Here is an 11,753-nt window from a genome sequence, read left to right as displayed (position 1 = left end):
TATTCTTTCAAACATTAAGCAAACTTAGGTTTTCTTTATTTTAGGTCCAAATAAACATTATTTACCTGGCTTCAAGATTTTGGTTTTCTTTTTCCTTTAGTAGGATGGAGCTCAAAGCCATGGCCTCACACAGGTTAGGCCAATGTTCTACCACTAAGTTACACTCCAACCCATTAAGCACTTTTTTTTCCAAATATGGAGACACAGGGCAATGGGGGGAAGGGAGATCACAGCATGGAAAACACTTATGAGATTCAAATAATTTGATCCTACTGGATTAATGTTCAAACCTGAGCACAAGTCATTCTGCTGTTAGGTAAATATCTTGTGCCTATTTACTAGCTAAACTTTTTCATTGCAGCTATTAATTTTCATCTAATTACACTGTTGATGAAGGTGTCAACTAAATTTAACATTAGAAACAGATGAATTTTAACTAAGCCAAATAGAAGACATGTTTATGGAAATGTTACTTATCAAACAGTGCCAAAGGGCATTTCTGCATAAACTAGATAATGACCAAGGCCAACACCTTGTTCATTTTCAATCAAGAGACAGCCACATCTTCCCCTTTCTCAATTAAGGGACTGTCAAGGATCATCAGAGTAATAATAAATAACAGCTTTCAAAAAATAATTCATATAAAGCCAGGCATAGTCATACATACCTGTAAGCCTGGCTGTTTGGAGAAAAGAAGCAGGAGGCCCAGACTGAGGCTGTGCAGACAAAAAAATCCAAACTAAATTTGGAATCAAACTAAAGCAAAAGGTGCTGTTGGCCTGGTTCAAGTGATAGAGCACTTGCTAGGGAAATATAAGGCCTTGAGTTCATCAGTACACGCACGTGAACGCGCGTGAGAGAGAGAGAGAGAGAGAGAGGGAGAGAGGGGGAGGGAGAGAGAGAGAGAGAGAGAGAGAGAGAGAGAGGGACAGAGTTAATTCATTTGAAATAGCCATAAAATATACTTCATTTTGGCTGGTCAGTCCTTCTCATTCCCAGTCACAGATACATTTGACCACTTTGCAAAAAGCAGCTTATAATTAAAGCCCTGCTACAGCTCTTAATACACATCTTACCTTGGTGACCTTGCTAAGAGAACTCACCTACGTGGAGAAGATAAGCATGAATGTAATCTTATTTAAAACTACCAACTGCCCTAAAGACTTTTTTCCTTTCTTGTGATACTTCTGTATAAAAGGGACATTAGCAAGTGCATTTAGCTCATCCAAGGCTTCTAATTCACTGGTAAGAAGCAAGGAAGCAAAGTTTAAATCATTGAGTATTGACTTTTTATTATCAGTCACTGTTCATAATTTGTTTCAACCAAAAGACAATACACACAGCAGAAATCTAATGCATCCCATGTAAATGTTTACATCCATTTTATTCCTCACTCGCCTCTAAGACTTATCATTTAATTTTAAATTTTTTTTACATCTCAAAAATATGTCTGCAATAATTAGAACTTCATTAGCCGTTCCACTTGGAAACAGCCTTTTAATATTTTTACAGTAAAGAAGATGTGATGAGGCTTAATGAAAGTGTAACTTACAACATTATGGAAGAAAAAGGGACCTAACAGGACTACAGTGGGAGTTCACAAAGGAAAGTGATCAGAAGCTCTTTCCCATGAGATTCCCCAAATAAAAACAAAAACAAAACACACAAAGCACAAACATAGGTTCATGGGGGGGAGGGGGGGAGCAAGTTCCATCACTCCATCTTGAAGCCAGAATCAGCCTCGTGAAAGTTGGCAAAGCAACTGTGCAGAGCTGCTTCAGTATTTTCTTTGTGTCAGTGTTCCAAGGTCTGGAAAACTGTTTGTGGGACCCCCACTCATTGCTATTGCTTTGAAAACATTCCATTTCTAACAGCAGCCCCACCCTTCAGAGCCAAAGCTGGTCAAAAGTGTTTCAAACTTCAGGACTTTCTGAACCAATTCTTCCTTCAATGATCCTCCCCACTCACAAACTAATGAATAACAAGGACATTAACAACCATTCCTGAACAACAGCTTGTGAATATCTGCTTTTTGCTCTCTACCTCTCAGTTTAGGACACCACAGTTAAAATACATTCACTAGGAAAAAAAAAATCCACATTCAATCTCCCTCTTTCCCCTAGTTCTCATGGCCCAACTACATTCCAATGTATAAGATAATAAAATTGAACTTCAAAAGCAGTCTTCCTTAACTCACAACCTCTTCTAGAAGGATACAAAATGAAAAGCATGTCATATACTAGATGGAAATACTCAAACTCTTAGTGCTGGACAATTTTATTAAACGTCTATCCTCATATACAACTCAGACAATTAAGGTGTACAAATCACACCTTTAACTTAGCAAGAGGAAAAAGCTCTCCCCTCAAATGTTCTGTTGAGGAATGTTTCTTTAAAATGAGAAAGACTGTAAAATTAACAGATGATCACTAGACTGTGTAAAATTTCCACCATTCAAGCCAGGCGGTGGTGGTTTACGCCTGTAATCCTAGCTACTCAGGAGGCTGAGATCTGAGGATCATGGTTCAAAGCCAGCCCAGGAAGGAAAGTCCATGAGACTCTTATCTCCAATAAACCACCAGAAAACCAGAAGTGGTGCTGTGGCTCAAGTGATAGAGCATTCACCTTGGGCTGAAGAGCTCAGGGACAGTGCCCAGGCCCAGAGTTCAAGCCCCAGAACCACCAAAAAACAAAACAAAACACCAAAAAACTTCCACCATTACCCAAACCACTTCAAAGTAACAGCACCAAAGCAATGTGGGAGGAGCTTCTCAGGGAAAGCACCCTTCTTACAGTTTTGTTTTGGTTTTTTTTTTGAGATTACTTAGATGAATTCTCCCTAGGATTACTTGAGGGTGGAGAAAATAACAGGATACAAACTATTCTCCAAAAGGGAAATGCTGAGGTACAAGTACATGTGAAATTGTCTAAGTGAGGGCTCACTGCTTATCACCCTGGGGTTTTCCCATGGTCACAGAAACCAGGCGTTCCTCCTTTACAATGGCTCTGAAGTTGTAAAAATCAGTCTGAATTTGCTCCCCCTTGAATGACTATATTTGGGAAAGGAATTACTGAAATGTGCAAGTGTTCACAGAAATTAAGAGATTTCTCCTTTTAGCTGCAAGGCCAAGAAAGAGAACTAATGCTGATCCTAGAAACTAAGGCACACTGAAGCTTTCCAAGATCCAATCATTTGAAAGTCTTCACAACCATCAGTATCCTAGGCAGTTATTTGGCTCCTAGTCCTTCAGTATGTATTGTACCAGGCTCAGTCTCTGAAATCATTTCAATCCTACACAGCACCCTTTGTGTTAAGGCCATGATATTTTATTCCTTCTAGACAAAGCCCTAGGTGATCATAAACACTCCCTCAAAACTCTGATCTGGCACTGTCTTATACCACAGTCTTGGCGCAGATTTCTCAAGAGAGTCAACCCACTTCAACAACAAGAAGAAACAAAACAAAAACACAAACGAACAGACAAAATAAAAAAAACCACACCTGAGCTGGTTGGTTAGCCACAAACACAAGGAAGAAAATAAAGCCTCTACACAAAGAGGAATGTTAAGACAAATTCTATTCAAGAAATCCACCAATATTATGTTAATCCTATCATGTTTCACAGCATTAAATATCCATCCAATGAAATCAATTTACGTGGAACCTTTAAAGGCTACTTTTCATTACACAGGCAGAGCAGTTGTGTGAAATATGCACTAGTCCAACACTTACTTTACTGAAAACAGGAGACATTGTCCTGTTTTGGACTCAGCCAACCAGTTACCCAATAGAGTAAGTTTCAGTAGCTTTACTCTTATACACTGATAAGCCCAGAAAGTTTCCCTTTTAGAGCCTTTAGTTCAACTTCAGTTTGTCAAATGTTAGACTAGTCTAGCATCTGATACAGTGCTAGGCTGACAAGACACTGAAGATTTTTAAGTAAAGGCTTGGTGGAATTGGGGGGAGAGGGGGAGAAAAAGATATCTGTATTTATGTTTAAAACTGAAGCCAAAGTAGTCATACTGTACAGTACAGTAACAGTTGCAAGCATTTTAAAAGGTAGACCCCACTTGTTTCTGTAGTATTTAAGACATGATGCTTGCATACCTGAAGGTATATAGTACACTCAATATGTACCACAGCAAGTCACCTTTTACTTCATTCCAGCAAGTCTTAAGCTTTTGTAACATAGGAATCCTTTCTAAAAATCGCTCAGCATTCTTACTAGTTTAAGAAGCTCAAGTCTTTAATGCAGGTATTATTCATGAGATTGGCCTCTTTCAAGAGACCAATTATTCAGCCTCAGGGAAGGGGCATTCCTACCCTATGGTGACCATAAGACTTCCTTAGGCAAGGGACAAGGAAGCTACAAGGCTTCACTCCAACACCATAAAGTACAATATAGGAAGAGTTCTTTAACCGCGTGGTCTTTATTTCAGTGCCAGTGTTACAGATACAACACAAATGTTCCAGTTAGAAGAAGGAATTCAAACGGAATGCCAAGGTCCAAGCCAGGCTCAGGAAATAAAAAGGGAGGACTGGAGTAATGGATGACTCCAATATGCTCCAGGATGAGTCTGATACTGCTCTTCCTGAGCACAAGTATTTTGTTAACGAGTCTGCTCTTTAAAACTGGTTAAACTCCTCTTTCTACCCATTCACCACAGTTCAAACAAGCAAGTGACAGGTTTGGGGGAAACTTTAAAATTTCTGGTTGAAATAGGGTCATTAATAACTATTAATGTATCTTTCAGAACATGTCCATTTGCACTTGAAAGGGAGTCAATTTTGAAAATCATGGAGAATGCTTAGGACTACAGCTAGAGAATGGAGAGAAAGGGAAGCTGGAAGAGCCTTGGAAGTTTCTATTACAAATAGAGCACCATATCCTTCATGCCAAATCTCAACAAAAGCTCTTTTTAACTGCATCTGTCCAGTGTTTATAAATAACCTCTCAAGGTCTGACCAGTTCTGGATAACAAACATACATACATGTGTGTGTCTGTGTGTTTACAGCAATGCACAGAAAAGGCTACCAGGAGCCTAATGCCTCTTTCAAACCTTGGGGGAACCAATAGAAAAAGGCAGGGCTCCCTAATGTTCATTGTTACATTTCCATTCCATATGCCAGATGTGAAAAGCGCCTGAAGATGGTAACCCAGCTAGTGAGGAATAAATTCCCCACCTTGCCCAGTCCGCAGAGAAACAACAGTAAAAAGAAGGGACCACTCTTGGCTGCAGAGACAGGGTGAGTGTTTTCTCGCCATGAATTCCAATCCTTTCCTCCAGACCAGCTGCTTATTGCCTCAGGAGCCCAGGGAATGTTGATTCTGGCTGCAAATGTAGGAGGGGTGAAGTACGGAAAAGGGGGAAGAGGAGGAAGAGTGCAAAGTAGCCTCCAGAAGCAGCCAGCCTCAACAGCAGAGGAGAGGATGTTAGTCTTTAACAATGCTTCAAGGTCAGCAGTAACTTCAGGAAAATCCTCCTCAACAGTTCTCTTCTGCTCCTCATGCCCGTGGTACAGTTGGGGGGGAGGGGGGGGGAACTTGCCAGCAATCACAACCTCCTTCCCAGAGTTCCTTTGATTGAGTGGGATAAGAATGAGAATGGTGCTGGACCCTCATTGCCAGGACTGAGGGGGAAAGTTGTTCACCTCTGCTAGATCTTGCATTGCTGAGCCCTTGTGATTATATGTGAGCTTGATCCTCATTCGCAGCTGTTGCTGTAAAGGAAAAGAGACTCATAAATATGTTCTAATAAAATCTTTCTCTATTGGTCCAGTCGACAAATACAATTTTGTTTGATTCTTTTGTGGGGTTTTTGTTGTTGTTCTTTTGGAGACAGGATCTCACTACCTTGCATAGGCAGGCTCCAAACTCCTGGGCTCAAGCTATCCTCTGCCTTAGCCCCCTCACTAACCAGTTCTGCTCCATCACACTTTGCTCTTTAAAGTGGTTTTTAATTTTAGAAGCCAAAAAAAACCCACAAAACTTCAAAACAAAGCCACATCTTACAACTAACATACAATGCTGGTCACTAGTGGCTCACACCTGAAATCCTAGCTACTCAGGAGGCTGAGATCTCAAGATTACAGTTTAAAGCCAGGCCAGGTAGAAAAATCTGATAGTCTTCTGTTAATTAGCCTGAAAAAAAAAAAAAGAAACTGAAAGTGAGCCAAGCACCAATAGCTCACACCTGTAATCCTAACTACTCAGGAGGCTGAGATCTGAGGATCGCAGTTCAAAGTCAGCACACAGGCAGGAAAATCCGGGAGACTCCTATCTCCAATAAACCACCAGAAAAGCACAAGTGGCACTCTGGCTCAAGTGATAAAGTGCTAGCTTTGAGTTGAAAAGCTGAGGGACAGCATGCAGGCCCACAGTTCAAGCCCCACACCAACAAAAAAGAAACCTGGAAGTGGAGCTGTGATTCAAGTAGTAGACTATTATTCAAGCTTTGGGCCAAGGAGTCACAACATGTAATCTAGTAAAGTGCATTTCCAGAACATATCATGGGCCTAGAAGTACAATAAAAGGACATAGCCACTTATAAGCATTGTCCTACTAATACTTGCTGAGTATTTTTTTAAAAGATCTAACTCTTACACTCCAAGTCCCTACAAAAATAAGGTAACCACATACTTGTCTTATGCTCTATGTTCAGGTATACTGTTAATTTGTTTACAAAATCAATATTAAATATGAACATAAACTTTTCTGTTCCCAAAGAGGAAAAGAGAAAAAGCTAATTAATAAGTGAAAGTCAAGCCGGGCACCGGTGGCTCAAACCTGTAATCCTAGCTACTCAGGAGGCTGAGATCTGAGGATCACAGTTCAAAACCAGCCTGGGCAAGAAAGTCTGTGAGATTCTTATCTCCAATAAACGACTAGAAAACTGGAAGTGTCACTGTGGCTCAAGCAGTAGAGTGCTTGCCTCGAGCTGAAAAGCACAGGACAGTGCCCAAACCCAGAGTTCAAGCCCCATGACCGACCAAAAAAAAAAAAAAAAAGAAGTGACAATCACTGTTTTAGAGAACACACTTACTAAGTATATTTTACTTTCTGAGGTAAATTTCAATGTTAATATACTAAGAAAATATTTATTCCAGGGATCAGATGGTCAAAGGAATTTGTGCTAGTACTAACGGCACAAATACAGTAAATAGCAGAGGAAATACAAAGGGGAGGAAAGTATAAAATCTTTATGAAGAATTACTAGAGATCTTCCAAGGTGAAGAAATCTTTTACCCAGCATACTGATTTACTGGAAGTCCAAGTTGGAGAATCACCAACCTAGGCAAAATGTGAGATCCTCTTCAGAAAATAATGACTGCAAAAAGAGCTGGGGCATGGCTCAAGTGGTAAAGTGTCTGTTTACCGTACATAGCAAAGCCAAGTTCAAATCCCAATAACAAAAAAAGAAAAAGAAAAAGTTTCTCTGAATTGTTTTCAGAAAGTTTCAAATAAGTTGGTTTTAAATAAAACCAACTTACTTTTGGGACAATATAGCAAAAATATCGCTCAATTACAGTTTCTAAAGCTTTGACTGCTTCTTTTAAAATGATTTGGCTAGGTTTATAATCTTAGCTACTTGGGAGAAGAATCAGGGACCAGAGACTTAATTTCAACCAGTGACCATCTACTTTCATCCCAAGCTATAAAGTAATAAGTACAATGTCTAGGTTGAGGTTCAAAACCAGACTAGGCAGAAAAGTCCATGAGACTTTTATCTCCAATTAACCATCAGAAAGCTAGAAGTGGAGCTGGGGCTCAAGTAATAGAGCACTAGACTTGAGGAAAAAAATGTCAGGGACAGTGCCCAGACCCTGAGTTCAACCCCCGGACAAGCACAAAAAGAAAAAGAAAAAAAAACCCAAGCAGTGCAAAAAGGGGCCCCATGGAGTGGCTCAAGTGGTAGAGTGCCTGTCTAGGAAGCACAAGACCTGAGTTAAAACCTCAGTACTAAATAAGTTAGTTAATTGAAGAATCCACTTTTGCCATCCATATTTAGCAGTTAAAGCAATAAATATGAGTATTATAACAAATCTTTCCTCAGATTTCAACTTTTTTGTTGGTTATGATACTTGAACTCAGAGCCTGAGTGCTTTCCCCAAACTCTTTTGCTCAAGGCTAGTGCTCTACGACTGTGAGCCACAGCTCCACTTTTGGTTTTCTGGTGGTTAACTGTAGGTGAGTGTCTCAGACTTTTCTGTTCAGGTTCGCTTTGAACTATAATCCTCAAATCTCAGTCTCCTGGGTAGCAGCTAGGATTACAGGTGAGTGAGCCACCAATGCCTAGCAGATTTTAATTTTTGCATAGATCTAATAGTCTAAGCTTGCCCTTCTCCAAAAAATATACCTTTAATCCTCAAAAATAGAGGAATTTGTCTGCCAAGCACTGGTGGCTCACTCCTATAATCCTAGCTACTCAAGGGGCTGAGATCTGAGGATTGTACTTTTCTCTCATTAACCAACCAGTCCAGGCAGCAAAATTTGTGAGACTCTTATCTCCAACTAACCACCAGAAAACTACAAGTAGAGCTGTTGCTAAAAGTGGTAGAGCACTACCCTTGAGCAAGAGAGCTCAGGAACAGCACCTAGGCCCTTTAGTTCAAGCCCTAGAACTGACAAAAAAATAAAATAAAAAATAGAGAATATCATTAAAACATTTGATATCTTGGACTTGATCTATTTTCTACAAAAGAACAAAGAAGTTGCACCAGACATTTTCATAATTTTTGACTGAATCAAAAGAACCCAGAGAAACAAAGCTAAAGTTTATTTTAGGAGTTTATGTCTTACTCAGATACTGGCTTCAACTGTGCTACTCACCTTCTGTGGGTTCAGAACTTTAATAACTTGTGTGATGGTTCCTGTATTAAATGCTGGGACAATGCTGCTGCTGGGAGATAGAAGCTGCAGCTGGAATGTCTATAGAGGAACAAAGGGCACTATTTAGAAAAAGGAATACACAATGTTAAATCCACGTTGTCATCATCTAAAAAGTTAAACATGCCAGGTGCCAGTGGCTTACTCCTGTAATTGTACAAGTCTAAGATCTGAAGATTGTGGTTCAAAGCCAGACCAAGCAGGAAAATCTGAGACTCTTAAGTCTCCAACTAATCACAAAAAAAGCCAGAAATGGCACTGTAGTTCAAGTGGTAGAGCACTAGCCCTGAGCAAAAGGTGCATAGGAACAGCAATCAAGGCCCAGAGCTCAAGCCCCAGGACAAAGAAAGGAAGAAAGGAAGAAAGAAAAGATGAAAGAAAGAAAGGAAGGAAGAAAAGAAGGAAGGAAGGAAGAAAAGGAGGAAAGGAAGAAAGAAGGAAAGGAAGAAAGAAAGAGAGAGAGAAAGAGAGAGGGACGGAGGGAGGGAGGGAGGAAGGAAAGGAAAGGAAAGGAAAGGAAAGGAAAGGAAAGGAAAGGAAAGGAAAGGAAAGGAAAGGAAAGGAAATGGAATGGAAAGGAAAGGAAAGGAAAGGAAAGGAATGGAAAGGAATGGAAAGGAAAGGAAAGGAAAGGAAAGGAAAGGAAAGGAAAGGAAAGGAAAGGAAAGGAAAGGAAAGGAAAGGAAAGGAAAGGAAAGGAAAGGAAAAAGGTACATAACCTGGCTGTTAAGCCAAATAACAAATTTATCCTAAGTTTTGCATATTTATTTTCCAGACACCAGAAATAGGTAAGCATATGAGCACAGCTGTCACAAATTGTATTTGTAAAAAGTCTGTATTAGGCCTTTGATCATGAAAACTAGAAACAGGTTACTCTGCCCTTCTTTTCAAATAGTGACCAATTCTTGTTCTGGCACCTTCACTTAGTAGTAACTTATCAACCATACAAGAAAAAAAAAAAAAAACAACGGGTGCCTGTGGCTCTTTTAAGGGTGAAAAAAGCCAGAAAGAAACCAAAAGAAAATTTTTCCAAGAATAACAAACCAACATACTAGTCATCAACAACAGGACCTTATGCTTTTGTATAACTGAATGACTAGGCCCCAAAGACCTGAACTTTTTTTCTTATAAAGCCTGCACAATCTGGAATGGGTCAAGGCCTCCCTCTATGTGAGAGGCCTGAAAGAGCCAGCTTGTTAATATGTAAGTGGAACACATCAGGATTGCTCTAAGACAGACACAGAAAAAGTACATGTAGAATGTGTCTGTATGGCAAAGAATCTAGATGAGTGAAACACCATAATTTGTTGAGTACTGATGAATCTTATTTTTTAGCAAAGATGAGGAATAAAATTGCTACCAACAAGTTAGGCCAACATTAGTATGCAAAGTAGTTGTTATACATACTGCGATTTAAAACACTTTATCTGAGAGAGAAAGACAATGACAGAACCAGAAGTCCTCTCCAAAGTCAAAAATTACAAGTGAATATTCAACCTCACAAAATAGACTATTATTTGGAATCTTACTCATAATTCTATTTTTAGAGTGAATTATGTACGTTAAAACGTCATTCATTACCACTACATTGCATTAAATTTAAAATATCAACTTTAATTCTTATTATTTTATGTATTACTAACAAAGATTAGACTGGCTCATTTAACAAGGACAATTTCAGAGACATTAAAAAACATTACCCGACTTACGTAACTGTAACCCCCTCAGTATTATCATCTTTATAATTTTTTAAAGAAAAAGTAAAAACCACTAGGCTACAGTAGCTAATACTTACTGAGCACTAAATATATGGAAAGTGCTTCCATTAGTTCCTAGCACAAAAATTCACTTATTCTGGGATTTGTAATCCTGGGAAGTAGATTATCTAGGAAGCAGTTGTCATTATCACTACTCCCACTGTAAGGAAGCTGAGACACTAGGTTAAGTGATTGCTCCATGTCATAACTAGCATCAAAATGCAACAATAGCACTAGAATTCACTTCTGGATCTTAATCACTTCACATTAAATTTTGAAAAATAGCTACATCATTGCAGCTTCAAAAAGAAGAAGGTAGCAAAGAAGGTAGGAAGTTAGCAGTAACCACAAATAAAACATCTTCAATTCCTAAAAGCATGTCACCTGAATGCCATACTTCGGGTCATTGCAAAGACTGAGCAAGCTCAGTCTAATCCAGTGATTGACAAAGTATGGCCTTACACCTGTTTTTATAAATAATCTTTTATTGGAACAGAGCCATACTCATTTTATTTACTTATTGTCACTACTGGTTTCTGTATTATAACAGAAGTACTGGGCAGCAAAAGATATAAAGTAAAATAAGTAATGTCTTTTTGTTGATGTTGTTGGTCATGGGGCTTGAACTCTAGGCCTGGCTCTATCCCTGAGCTCTTCAGCTCAAGGCTAACACTCTACCACTTGAGCCACAGTGCCACTTCCAGTTTTCTGGTGGTTTATTGGAGATTAGTCTCACAGACTTTCCCACCTGGTCTTTGAACCACGATACTCAGATCTCAGCCTCCTGAATAGCTAGGATTATAGGTGTGAGCCACTGGTACCCGGCTAGTAATGTTTTTTGTTTCCTTGTTTTTTGTTGGTCATGGGGCTTGAACTCTGGGCCTCAGTGCCATCCCTTAGCTCTTCATCTCCAGGCTAGCACTCTACCACTTGAGCTACAGCCACTTCCAGTGGTACATTGGAGATAAGAGTTTCACGGACTTTGCTGCCCAGGCTGGCTTTGAACCCAGATCCTCAGATCTCAGCCTCCTGAGTAGCTAGGATTAAGGCATGAGCCACCAGCGCCCGGCTAGTAATGTTTTTTGTGTTTTTTTTTTTGTTGTTGGG

At 39.6% G+C, this 11,753-nt stretch overlaps 1 protein-coding gene across 1 annotated transcript in view; it reads right to left on the bottom strand.

The window, feature by feature from the left end:
- Positions 1 to 2,646: 2,646 nt before the first annotated feature.
- Positions 2,647 to 11,753, bottom strand: part of Ap1g1 (adaptor-related protein complex 1, gamma 1 subunit) — a 97,797-nt gene continuing 88,690 nt past the window's right edge. Inside the window, exons 21-22 of the mRNA XM_013012677.1 lie at positions 8,833 to 8,931; positions 2,647 to 5,723 (exon numbers count right to left, since the gene is read on the bottom strand). Of these exons, the coding sequence (XP_012868131.1) occupies positions 5,622 to 5,723; positions 8,833 to 8,931 (201 nt within the window). The 3' untranslated portion in view covers positions 2,647 to 5,621. The remainder of the gene's footprint in view (positions 5,724 to 8,832; positions 8,932 to 11,753) is intronic.

The sequence above is a fragment of the Dipodomys ordii genome, unplaced genomic scaffold (assembly GCF_000151885.1).
Source record: "Dipodomys ordii isolate 6190 unplaced genomic scaffold, Dord_2.0 Scaffold18, whole genome shotgun sequence".
In the NCBI taxonomy this organism is placed as follows: domain Eukaryota; kingdom Metazoa; phylum Chordata; class Mammalia; order Rodentia; family Heteromyidae; genus Dipodomys; species Dipodomys ordii.
This window is presented reverse-complemented; position numbering and strand designations above follow the sequence as displayed.